Source organism: Plectrocnemia conspersa, unplaced genomic scaffold (assembly GCF_051122295.1).
Source record: "Plectrocnemia conspersa isolate PC_06_02 unplaced genomic scaffold, ASM5112229v1 ptg000011l, whole genome shotgun sequence".
Classification (NCBI taxonomy): Eukaryota; Metazoa; Arthropoda; class Insecta; order Trichoptera; family Polycentropodidae; genus Plectrocnemia; species Plectrocnemia conspersa.
This window is the reverse complement of record NW_028277175.1, coordinates 5,822,501-5,837,025: the sequence shown is the minus strand read 5'-3', so window position 1 is coordinate 5,837,025 and position 14,525 is coordinate 5,822,501. Positions and strand designations below refer to the sequence as shown.

Below are 14,525 nucleotides of genomic sequence, written 5' to 3'. Positions count from 1 at the left end.
GTGATCAATATGACACTGAAAAATAAGACCTTCAATTATTATTAGACCAATATATCTTGTCTTGTATTGTGTTGTAAGATATTTTCGTCCATTTTTTCTATATATATATACAGAAATAAGATCAAGAAATTATGTATGTAATCGATGACCTTCTTCCATATTTAAAAAAATAAATAATACATGAGAGTGGTTAACGAAAAAGCGTTTTCAGAAGGAGTTTTCTATTTAATAATTTATTCTGAAAAATTTACATCAGTAATTTCCTTTCGATAATGACGTCACGCACAATCTGGACTAAAGGTGACGTGAGGAGGGAAGCGGCTGCTCCTTCAATTTTCTTTGTTTATGCCTTCTTTTGCTTTTGACTTCGTACGAACTCTCGAGTTCCAATTTAGGAGCTCGGCTAAATGGTCTTGATGATGAAGTTATGAATAAAATTTTTATGCAATTTTGCTAGTTTTTGTTACCATGTTATTGATGGACTTCTTGGAATCTTTCAACATCAGCTATATTACAACACACTTTATTCAACATTGCTAATCCACATTCAGTGACAAACTAGAATAGACTCCCCGATAACACTGTAGATGAGGTCCGTGTAGAGATTATTTTATATGAGATATCTTACTCATCCATTTTTGCTACGACGGACAATAAAGAATATTTAGTTTGAATTATATTTGTCTGTTTTTTAATTGGATCGTTACAAATTAAAAAATGTTTGCGAACTGTTGTTTCGGATCCTATCCTGTATTTTATTATATAGTTGATCGATCGTTGCAAAGCTTTTAGATTAATCCATTCAGATTTATTATCGGCATTCATAAAATATACAAAAATTGCGCAACAATTTTCCATATCTCGTAAAAACAGATGGTTTGATTTCTGGCGCTTTTAACGCGTAAAAAATATTTTCTTACGGTACATTACCTGTCGTCAGTGAACCTCATAGATTTGATCAGTTCTTAGTGGAATTGCTAGTTTGATTTGTTGGCAGTAATACACGATATCTACTATTTTTGTACAATATAGCATTTTAAATAGTCTTTATTGTTTGATTTAATCAAATTTTCATCGCCAGTTTTAAGTTGTTTTTATTGCGTTTAAATAATTAATCGCGAGTAGAAATTCAGCACACTACATTTTATCGCTCAATTGATGCGGCACCCAAGTATCGGGTTTTATGATCTTTCCAAGGTTTTGTAACTGTCTTGAAACAGTAGTGGCAGTAAAATGTGCGACCAACTTTACGTGTCGTAAAATGGCATCACTTTCAATCATGGTTTAGATTTTATTTACGCCATCATCAGCTTTATTTAAGGCACAATTTTCACAAGTTTTTGCTTTTAAAATGCTTGATATAAGGATACTATTCTTTATTTTTTGAGCAAAACTATTATTTTTATATAAAATATTTTTAATATAAAAGAAACAGCAATAAAATTTGTTCAAAAATGAATATGTACATATTCGTGTATCGAAGATCGAGTTGAACTCTTACGTGTCGCTCTCATTTATTCCGAGTCGGAAGCGAAGTGAAGGAAGTAATAATGTCGTTTGGCGGCGTTTGATATTATATATCATTAAGAATTGCGAATAAGTCTAACGTCCCTACCAGTCGTCAATCCTCTGACTAATATTGATGTTTTGCGGCTAAACCAGACTCTTTGTTATTGTATACTACAGATCTTATCAGACTCAAAAGCGCACGGTAGATCGGTAATATTTGCAATGTTGACATTCTATTGAATTTTTAATATGTAAGCACTGCATTTCTGCGCATTTCGCACTAACGAGTGCCTTTTTATTATTTGAAAAAAAAAACTATTTTTAAAGCCTAATGCGTTATAATAGGGTAAATCTGTACCAACTGGCTAAAGTGATCTGACATAATGAAATTAACCACCAGACTAAAATTATTACTTATAAATGATTATGTGTATTATAATGTTGAATTATTAGATGATAAAAAATCGAGTCTGCTGTCGTAGCACGAGCCCGCGGTCTCTTGGTGTCCAGTCTAGACCTTACGAACTAAGCTATTTCGACATTTTTAAGTAAAAAGTGTTTTGGAAATGTTAATGAATATTATCGTTTAATGGACGTTCGCTCTGATACGCAATCGGATGTTTATGCTGACGAAAAAAAATTCGTTTCTTATAAAATCTACGGGGCGCATAAGCTAATTAGTTTTTTGAGCCTTGAATTTAGGTTATGCTATCACTCACATATACATTATTATGTATCTACAATTTGTGTAAACATAATTAATATAATTTTGCAAAATATACTTCGTTTTTTAATTAAAATTTGTGTTTTTGTTTATGAAATTGAATTTCTTAAGTTGTTTGTTGTTTACGTTAATATTTATATATTTACTGAAATTATATACATAATGTTTATAAGGAATTCTCTGATATAATTCTGAAGGGTGGCCAAATGGAAATTCAATTACCGAAGCAGTTGTTTTCGATAAGGCATTGGTTCCAAATGAATTCGATTTTCGCTTTGGTGTTGCCAAATCGTTTATGATCGATAAAAAATGACCCTTTGCTCTGGACACGCGACCCCAATCACGTAGGTACAATATCAACTTTCCTCTCGGTTGCTGTTTACCGATTTTTGCGTCTGGGGTAGGTACATACATACATACGTACCTACTGGGTAACTTTTTTTTAAGCTTTTCTCCAACAAAGGGCCTCTCTCTCGCCTGATACGTATAAATTACGTTCATACATTACCTAATGCTTCTAGGGCGGTATATATTATGTATTTTTTTACCCGTGAAAAATCTCTTGCTAGCTGACTTGTTGATAGGATGGGTTTTCCGGGAAAATCTTTCCTTCGCGAGATCGCCTCCGCGCCAATAAATTGGAGTAAACGTCCATTTAAAATACATATACATGTATCCTCATATATATGTTTATTATTTGAGGGGCTAAAAATAAACAGATTTGTACATTATACTAAATAAAAATAAGATTGTTTTTAGAATAATGCTGTTGGTGTACCTCAATTATGACTCGATGATGATATATCGTTTTTGCTTTGCTTCTATTATCATTGGACATGAATTATCCCAGTTGATAGTGTTTGCCGAGCTTTCCAACGCCTCGACTCTATATGTATTATATCATATCTAAACCGTATGGTTTGGACATATGGCCACTCGATCCTCGTTATATTGCCATGTACGTATGAGTGATATTCATTATCGTGATATCGCAAAGCCTTGCATTGAAAATAAATAGGCATTCGCTCTTTGGCTTCTGTTGGTGTAACAAGTCTCTGCATTGCATCTGAATGGATCTGTCCATCGAACCTATACCTGAAGAGGAATGTGACAAATGTGCAGGTGTGTTATTTAGTTCATTATGTAATTTTTCAATATTAAATATGCAATGGGTCCATTGCTTTTATTACAGTAAAAGTGACGCGTTCATCAACTTTGATAATTACGTCACTAGATTGAATCATATCACATATCATGTGTTAGTTTTAAAATACAGCTATGTACACTTTGCGGTCATTAGGTTCGTTAAATTTATAATAAATATATAATATTTATGTAATATTATCAAATTTATAATACAAATACCTCATTTTTTTAATATTCCAATTAATAATTATAGTCGTTTTATTAATAATACATTTTGTATTTTATTCAAATAATTCTTTAAGCATAGTTTATTTTTTTTTAAATGTACCGTTTATCGTCGTCCACGCAACATCTTTAATTGTGTTATATTTTATTCGTCATTCGTTGTTGTTAATGTGGTTCAGTATACTGCTTCCCCTTATTTAATTTAGACATACCGTTTATCGTCGTCGATTCAACGTCTACATTTGTATTTTTATACAAATTTATTTTTAAAATCGAATTGTTCTAGTAAGCATTTATCTTAAATAATGCAACGTCGATCATTGCCGTTGTTAATGTGGCTCAGTGTCTTTCTTTAATAATTGCCCTTATAGGTACATTTAGCTTGTGTTATTTGTAGCTTAGATGTGTATATATCTTTCTTACAACATCCCTTTAAATAATAGTCAAGAGATCATAATTATTATTATCAAAGCTTTGTTTTAATGACCCTTTAAACAGAACATGAACTTTTGCTGAATTAAAATAACTATTAAATTAAATCTAATACAGAAATAAAATAATATCCACTTCTAAAAAACTCAATATTGTCTAATTGCTAAACAATATTGGTTTTTAATTTTTATAAACAGTAGCATTGCTGATATGTTAAATTTTTTAACAAATTCATTAAGCCTTTTCACTATTCAAATATAGTTTATAACTTTAAGGCGTCGAAATTACTTTTTTAGAATATAAATTGTGACTTTAACAATAAATACTGCGACTTATTTGGAAAAAATAAGCGGAACACAGCATGTTAAATTTAAATAATACTTCAAATATATATATTTTTTAATTAGGATGTACCGTTTATCGTCGTCTTATTTTGTTTAATTTTTTTAATCTCATTTTTATTTATAAAAATACATATATTAATTTTAAATTATAATACACAAAATAATTTTTAATTAATTATATAGATGTCACGGATTTACAAACTTGTATATATTTATTACATCTGATTCACTCCGTTATAACGCACCGGGCTAACGCCTATCAGGTTATAACGAAAGATTAAAAAAAAAATTTTCAATGAAATCAAATAAAATAAAAAATAAATTTGTGTTTAGTAAAGATTGAGACCATTAGCAGCAAAACTTTGTAAGACATTTAAGATAGATTAGTGATATATGAATGTACGTAGGAAGGCTGACAGATGGCGATGGAATATAAGTAATAAAAAAAGTTTGTCAAAATGTTTGTGGAGATAGAGAGAAATATATAGATTTTTTAAATGATTTTATTGGCATATTTAGCTTAAGAACTAAATAAATACGCAGTATATGTTTAATTGTTTTGTATTCACTAATACTAATAATATTTTATTTTAGGACGTTGTTACTAGCGTTTTTTAACGGTTTTTTTATGTGACTTTTCTGGTGATATTGTTTGCTATATCAAGTGATTTATATTTAAATGTTTCACACATGTAAAGTGGTAATGTACAAACCTATATTTTAATGACTTACTCCCACTTCTTGCACTTGATCTACACCTGGAACATCTCTCCCTGTTCATACAATGTGTTTTGAGTTTTTGTAGTGCACGCGTGTTACTGAATATTTTACTTTTTCACTTTGCAAGTTATTTTTAACTTATTCTTAAAAAGTGCACGTAATACTATGCTATTATTTTTATTACAAATGACTCGATTTACGCGATATTTCTTGGAACGTATCTACCGCGTAAATCGAGGGATGAGTGTATAACGTTCGATATAAAAGCATGTCATCAAAGAGTCTCACTGAGACAGGCAAAAATAATAACAAATATTTTGAATAATAATATAGATTTCTGTCTCGTTATTTTATATTTGTGTCTTAAAATTAGAGGAATAAAATACGACATTTCATACGCACCAGCTACAAATATCAAACATATTTTTTTTTGCTTTCTTCATCCGTTCGCCAATTATCGTTGATTAATCACCATTCGCCACTGGTCAGCGTTTAACGAATTACCCTACTTCTTTAGCTTCTTCAACCTTTAATTATTTTGCCATCGCGACGCTACTTCGCCATGTTAATAAACGACAATGGTGTCGTTGACAAATGGGCGACGCCCACAATTTTCCGCGCTTCCTGAAAATTGATAGCGTCTCGGCGATACATCTTGTTAGCGCCTTTGAAGCTATTACAGCCGAGCTTTATGTTATTACGTGACAGTGTTGCCACCGTTGTAGGAAATGACCTAAGTAGAGCTTCCGTTTGAGTTTATAATTTGTAGGAACATTCTTTCATTTTAAGATTTTTTATAGTGTATATATACGAGTTATATTCTAAAATAAAGATAAACAGTTTGGACAACGCTCTTTTTATTTATTTAACAATATTTCGTAAGCATGAAAACTAGTTTATTGGTTCAAAATTTCGCGTCTTTTCTTATTGTTGACACCCAACGCGCGCAGAGCTTCTGATAATTATTTTCATAAAACATTTTTTTTAATATTTAATAGTTTTAATAAAATTATTCTATCTCTTACATAAATAGTGATGAGGAGGAACAATTTGTTGGCATACAGTTGACTATACGAAGTCTACAGGTTGTTAAAGCTATGGATTTCTAATGGGCCGGTGGGTAAGGGCTATTCTTGATTATAAAAATCAGGTGGGAACATTATGTTTATAGTTATTCGGTTATCAAAACTTTTTTATATTGAATTCATCAGTAACAACGTTTTTTATACTGTACTTATAATGTATTCATTTGCAATTTAAATTAGCTAATTTAATATCTGTGTGAATCAATTTAGAATTAGTACTTTACCGCCTATTTTTGTGAAAGATATACTGTTAAAATTTACTTTTTGTAGTCGCTTTGATAGAATAGATCGGTAAAATATCTTAGTAATTAGTAAAGGAACGGGTCTGAGCGCTGATGGTGTCGGGTCTGGTTGTGCTACCAGTATTGTGGGTCCACCGTATCCCTACCACGTACATTGGTAGGAATCAGAAGACCGCGGGCGTACGTCTTGACTACTTGTACGTCTATTGTATTATTTTAGATTTTTTCAAATAATGTAGTGGGATGTTCTATTGCTTTCCGAATGTAGATTTGGAAATTTTAAGTCAATTCGCCTTTAGGGTGTGTGATTACGGAAATCTGAAATCGCAGTTCATTACACTTTAGTATAATCAAGTTTAATGAACTAGTGACTAACGATTAAGTTTTTATGTATGTATAGTAGTTTATTTTAATTGTAAAAAATGTATAGCACATATCAATCAAAAACTTTTTTGCTTCTATAATGTGGATATAATGTTTTTTGCGATATTATTATGAATCATAATAAAGACAACGCAAAAGAGTACCAATATAATGTAATGAATCAAATATAATAGAAAGACTTTATTGGTCTTTTAAGATGCGAGTTTTTTATTACCACTTTTTCTCTATGGATTTATTTTTTTATTACTACATTCACTTTGTGGATCGCTCAAATCTCTTGATATTTCCAACGCCTGGCGAAAGCACTTAAAATTTATTTTGATAAACCAGCGATTACTATATTAATTAAAAATATGATATCACGCTTTCTTATATTTCTCTATAAATTATTTTAAAGTGATACTGAAAATCGTTAAAAATAAATTAAAAATTCAGTTCTAAGAAACATCGTTATCGCTTTAGAGTATAACGGTCGCCACAAATTTGCACGTTACAATACGTTCGAGAAACGAATCGTTTATGTTGCGCGAAAAAAGCTCAAATATTATTCATTAAGATCGTGAAGCACTCATTTTTGAGCTTTTATTTATTTTAGTATATTAACTAGCGTCTATTTTTGTGCAAACTCTTGGATTGTTGTTAGTGTTTTTAATTAAATTTAGTTGATTGTTAGTAACTGAAAAAGAACGTCCACGATCTTCTTAATCTTTAAGACTTCCGTACCCAGCAAAAATTGTTTGGTAAAACTTGTGAAACTCAAAGCTGAATCTCTATTTTCCGAAGATTTTCAAATATGTAATAAATTTAAACCCAACCAACCATGATATTACAATTTAAAGTTGCATTGAGAATTTAACTCCCAAAAGAGGAGCATATTATGCATTAGAAATGCACGGATATGCCGAAGTATTGAAATAAACCAAAACCATATATAAATATATGCACATTTACCTATACCACATTACAATATGTATGCGGCATAAATGTTTGCAAAGCAGAATCAGGGTCGAATCTTTATCTTCTGGAACCATCTCGGCGAGAATCGGTTCGTTTGTCAATAGTAAAGGGTCCACGGATTTTCACTCTTTGAAATTCAAATTAGACCTCTCTCTCAGACGCCTCAAAGTAAAAAAATATTTTTAGCTTTGAAGAAAGTTTCTTTGGCCGTTAATTTATTAAAATAAATCAATAGCAGGGTGCATTTTTCCGTCCTTACTGTCTCAATCAATTTTCACTGTTTTGAGTTGAATTTTTAATGACACCCAACCGCATTCTTCAATTTAGATTGTGCCGTGGGTAAGTGCATGCTTTGAATTGTACACATGCGATAAACACATCCGGTTGTTGTGTTTTGACGTATTTTGCAGTATCATTGTGATTTTGCATGCACTAGTTAATGCAATTTAGATTGTCTGTTTCGTGTATATTTTAAAATCTAATCTCTGAATTATTTAAATAAAAAAATATTATGTGATATACGTTAGATAAGATCGACATTTTATCAAGTCAATTCGATACTCCCACTAATGAACGAAGGTTCATCCATAGCTTCCCACTTATTTTATACGCCATTAAATATTCAGTAACCATTCGACGTGGCCTTGTTTGTGTTTACTTTATGACACGAGATAAAATAAATATTATAATAGATACCTCTATCAAGGCATTAAGGGACACATAAAATAGTTAATATTATTTCAATATTAATCAAATAAATAAAAATAAATTTATTTACTTTCGTCCTATAAAAATAAATCGGTTACATTACTTTTCATTAATGATATAAAGCCAAAGCTATATAACCGTATCTTCTGATTAAACCCATGCTAAATAAATACTTAATATGCTTTTGGTTACCCGAATTGTAAGAATAAAATTAATTCCTAAGAAAACATTCTTAAATTTAATTGAATTATTATTACGGCCTAATATATTCTTGGTAACATTAGATACATCGTTTCTATGTAACTTATTCGAATGTGCTTGTTTGTTATTATAATAGAATATGAGAAAATATCTACCTATATTGTATGAAACTCATATTAACGATATTGTGTTCTCGAGAAAGTCGCATTTCGTTATACTTGCTCTCTTAGTGTTTTTCAAAACATAGGCATAAAACGTTATGCATGAAGGATAATATGTAATAAAATAATATATGGTTTTTTCTCTTTAGTATACGTTTTTTTACGTTCAAATTTTATTGTTAAGGCAGAAATCATAATAAGATTGCAAATTGCAAAAATAAATTTTTATTTAAAATAAATAGTTTTGCCTATTTTTTTAATCTAATTTTATCATGAACTTTTACAAGGAATACATAAAAATAAATTGTTTCATAGATATGAATATAGACCATCATGTTTGGACATAAAAATACTTTCTTAGAATATAAAAGTGTGTTATTTTGAAAGAACAATGAGTATTTTTCCAGTCGATATTTCTTAGAAAAACTTCTGATAATATTTTTAGCATATGCCATTAATTTAAACCTTGTCGCTTTTATGTAAGTTAATATTATTTATAATCAAATTTAAGAGCGATAATCGAACGAATATTTTTTTGTATGTAAATAGTGTTTTTTTTTAAATTAAATAAACAGATTTTCATAAAAAAAAATACCAGATTTTAAAGACTGACTTGTGTCTATATAAAAATAAAATATTTCTTGGAAATAATTTAATTACATATTTCGAACATGTACAGCTTCAAGGGAATTTCAATTATTTTTTATTTACATACATATACGTATAGATTTATTCAGTTGCGAATTCTTCTTATAAAAAATTCAATTAATTTTTTTTGTTTAGCAACACACCCAGCCCAATGTTCACCCCTTTTTGGGGTGAAATAATTGCCCCTCCTATTCACTCGATGTTGCCTTATTCAGACGACCGTAAACAATTTTTCATAAAACATTTTGTTCAATCGGTATTATATAATAAGCATATTAAAATGTACAACGACGATACTTATATCATTCAAGGGGTGGTTGATATAATATTATAATATAAATATAGTCCATCGTATAATTAGATCTACTGAATCCAAATGTAACATTTAGTATGCCACATAAATCATAAAAAAAATAAACCGTCGTTCAAGCAAATTAAGATAAGATCTGATCTAGTAGATGCGAATTTATATGTGTATAATAAAATTATCTTTCATGTTATATTTTATAAATTTTCACGAGGTAGTGTAAAACTATTTCAGTTCTAAACCATCCAACCTGATAAACCGACTGAAATATTTTACCAAAGGAAATCCCCATGGACGTATGTGTTTCAATTTACGAATATACTTGTGGTCTAACTATATTTAATGTTGAACTAAATATTAAATATAGATATGTTTTAGTAATTCATAAAACGTATTTTTGCTCTAATACTCTAAACGTCATATTTTACTGTTCTTTGGAAAGACACAAAAATCAATCCTATTCATACAAAGGGTGACAAATTGTGCATAAAATGTGTTTTAAGAATCTAGTTGGTTTCTTAAGTCATTGATATTTCACATTAATCTGTTTAATGTCAGCTACGAGGAGCTGGTCCAGTTTTTTTTTCTTTCTTACTATGTACATATAATTTATTATCTGTGACGCTTTAAGGTAACTTGTCACGATGGTCTTAATTTTATTTAGATTACATTATTATACAATATATAAAATTTCACAAGTAGAATATGTTAAAGTATACCATTTTAAACATTCCAGATGTTACTCATATTCAAATTAGCAAAAATGCGTACGCACATGACATTTTTTAATACAACATACATATGTACATCACAATGTCCTTAAAATTTCAATATCAAACAGTACGCGGAATATATTTCAATGCATTACGTTACTTTGAGGCGTAAAAAATATTCAATTCGAAATATGTTGGAATAGGATTAAATACATAAAAAATCTTTAAATATTTTTCACAAATAAAAATAATTAGAATTATTAGTTTTAACTTTATTTTAATAGCTTAGGGATTCTCAAGAGGGATTTAAATTAGGTTAAAATTACAATATTTGATAGAAATGTGGCGCAAAATGAAAATGAAAAAATATTTTATGATAAACCTATTTTTTTTTACTGATAATATTATTTAAGGTTAACTTGCTTGTTGTTGATATTCGCAATTTAGTCAAATAAAAAAACTTTCACTAGCGGTTAACTCAGATTTTTTACTATTGACTATTTAATCCTTATTAAAAATAATTTCTCAGAGTAAAAAATAAGTTTGTGTAGTAATACTATTTTGTAAAATATACAAAAATAGTATACTATTGTATAATAAACTAACCCAAAATGAACCTTATGATGAGCGCCAAATAATTGATATATTAATCTAATATTTTTTCAGTTTAATTTATATAAAATAAGCACTTTTTTATTGTTTCTATTGTTGAGGAATATATATTTTATAATGGTTTAAAAAAAGTATGGTAGTTAAATAGAAAAAATAAGAGTTGTGAGTATACTTTGTTCGCGCTTATATACTCTTTTTGCGATAGGAAAAGTATTTGGCTCTTTTATATTCTAGACTGTTTGACCAATGCGAAAATTTAGGGCGAAAATAAACTATTGTTTTTGTTAATTTTCTAAAAATAATTCATTGCATAATGACTATTTTTATTTGAGATTGAGATTTACGTATTTAAAATCACATATTAATTTGAATCATTTTGGTGGTAATTTAATATAGTTTTTATCTTATAAATTACTATTTTTATAACCGCTGAATATTGTATTATTAAGGGTCGCAATAGCGGCAAGTCATTATTACACGAGACTGCTATGACACGTTTTTTGTGTAGTGTCTCTAATCCGGAAAAAAATCCGATCTTACTTATACTTATTCTAAGTCGTAATTACTTTTTATTACGCTTTGAACGAAATTTCAAACTTTACGAGTGGACCTGATTATAACGTATTTTAATGGGAAATTTTTTTCTATTTCTTTTTGTATAATTTGCAACAAAATAAATAGGCGTGAGTCCAATGCGATGCAATGAGGTAAACACAATCAACAACTACTAAGTAAATAGCGAGACACCAGACTGCAATCAAAGTCTATAAATCAGTGACTTTTATTTTAATAATTATAAACTAATATTTATTTTATTAATTTTTTTATTTTATTAATTTATTTAGCTTAATAGCTAATCTTTACATCTAACAAAATTATTATATATTACAATTGACTTATGTCACTATATACAACTTAGCTAGATTTAATTTAAATTATTCATTACGTTAATCCATGAGAGTAGAAAAATCTAGAAAACCTTTTTTGTGATGATCGATTAAAATTATGTTTACATAATAATTCTGATATATTAAGCACGATAAAAATTGAAAAAAAAAACACTGGGTGTTATATGGTATTTTATTATTATTAGTCACCGACTTATACCATTGTTCTATCGTGCTGGCATATGTATATCTATGTTTGTTTCATTATTGAGCTAATCGCAACTATAATAAATACACCAGACTGAAATAAAAATCAGTGACATATATTTGCTTTATTAATAACTATTGGTACAGCTTACAATTAATATATATCACTATGCACAACCTATATTTTTTTATTATTATGATATTTATTAGTTAGATCAGAAAATATTGGATATCTTGAAATATTTTTTTACTCATTAGTAAATATATTTATAATTGATTAATATGTCACAATTAGGCTTATTCCTAAGAAGGTCGAACCCCTGTTGAAATTTCCATTCAGATTAAAGACACTCGTACAATTGAATAACTTTGAAAACAAGAGACAAATAAAGTTTTTCCCTCTAGAGAAAATTATTCGGAAAGATACGGAGATAATTGATGGGGGAAACTTGTGTTTTTGTCTTTGTGTATGATCATCTATACAAAATTTATGTATTATTCAATATCGATTCTTAGAAATTAACGACGTTCACAAATCACAATTGTTTTTTTATGTTAACTATTATTCCTATACAGAGATAAAGAAAATCTCACGAACTTATGCAGGTCACGAAATGCTCAAACACAAACGTTTGTATTTGACACCACAATATAAATTAACTCGTCCCAGTTTCGAGGACGAAGGCTTAGAGGGTCTTTGATCTTTTGTTTGTACACAAGTAAATGTATTGTATACAGGATGTATTCACAGATGATTAAAAAAATATTTTCTATAATTTAAATATTGTTGATACTTCTATACTTTTATTTAAAAATCATGTATATTTAAAGTGATATGGGGTATTTTTCTCTGGCTCTTCAGTGAAATCTGAATATTTTGAACTAATAATAAGTTCTAAAACTAACTATAACTTTGAACTTTTATTAACAGTAAATATAATTTCACTAGCGCCTATTAGTTAAATTATATTTTCGCTAGCAGAAATATGTATCTACAGTAAGTGAAATTATATGTATACTAGTGAAAAATACACATTCACTGTCTCATATACAACAAGTATAATACGAAATTAATAAAATGGAAGCCTTAGATATATTTTTTTATAATTTATAACTAAAACAATTATTTTATTTATTCACATTATGTGAATAATATTTTGTTCCTAAACCAGTCGAGGAAATCTTTTACAGAACTCACTTCCAACTTCGTGTTCATCCTTGAACTAATAAATAAAATATCACTGCTCCTCTTTATCGCGTGTCCTTAAGGGTGCAGTCATATTTATATTACTACTATGGCTTCAAGTAGATCATCAGCATTTTGTTGGCAACTGCAAAATAATTTTAAGACATAATTAACGATGCGGCTAATTTACAGCACATTGACACAATTTTAAGCCACTATAATACCATATGCTTCTCATGCTTTTGGTTTTTTAAAAGATAAATTATACAAAATTTATACATCCTGTATAATAATACATTATCTTAGATAATACCGTAGAATAGTTAAGATCCAAAGTAAACATAATCCCAAACTTTTTCTTCCCGGTTTGTTGGTTAATCCTTTGTTATTATTAGTTTCACTCCACCGTTCTGAAAATATATTTTAGAGACGTGCCAGTGATAATAAAATAAAATTTTCCGCTCCTGAAAATGGTTCAAAACTTTGCTATAGCTCCGTTTACAACGATTTTCAACAACAGATGGCCATTCGTCTTATATTATACACTTTTCCTTGGTTATAAACCTTTAATATTATTTAAGGAAAAGGTTTTCCCTCTTTTCCGACAGATACGTTTAACTCGAATTTCCAACAACGCGTTTTGGTAAATTTTCCCCCGCCTTGGCAATTTTGTCGTGACGTTCGGCTTATCGACTTTTAATGCTTATTAAATCGGAAAAGTTCGACCTTTTTATGGCAGTACATGACATGTGCCGTAAAATATATATGTTTATTATTGTTTTTATCGTGCACTAGTTTGGTAAAAGAATGGCGCATAACATCTGATAAGGTTATTATTCTGCGGCAAGGTTACATTAATATTCACGGCTTTTATTTACATAGATAATTTCGAGCCGCTTAAAAATATTTTAATTATATAAATATTCATACGCGAGGCTTTTGTGTATCGTAGAAACCGTTTAATGGACTCGATGCGAAATTTACCAGCGCTCGTAATAAATCTCTCGCCAAACAAACGTTTCCATAACTTTATTGTTATCTTTTTTATTTAACAATAATAAAGAAACTCAACACAGGGTGTATAAATTACAATCAACGATCGATTGTTTATATAACCACAACATATA

General features: G+C 29.0%; 1 protein-coding gene across 2 annotated transcripts in view; it reads left to right on the top strand.

Moving 5' to 3' along the window:
- Positions 1 to 14,525, top strand: part of Pde11 (Phosphodiesterase 11) — a 232,432-nt gene that overhangs the window by 18,634 nt on the left and 199,273 nt on the right. Inside the window, exon 1 of one of the 2 annotated variants that reach the window (XM_088197798.1) lies at positions 3,271 to 3,355. The exons of the other annotated variant lie outside the window; for it this stretch is intronic. Within the exon in view, the coding sequence (XP_088053924.1) occupies positions 3,304 to 3,355 (52 nt within the window). The 5' untranslated portion in view covers positions 3,271 to 3,303. Of the gene's footprint in view, positions 1 to 3,270; positions 3,356 to 14,525 lie in introns of those variants that run through there. 2 annotated transcript variants of the gene reach the window in all.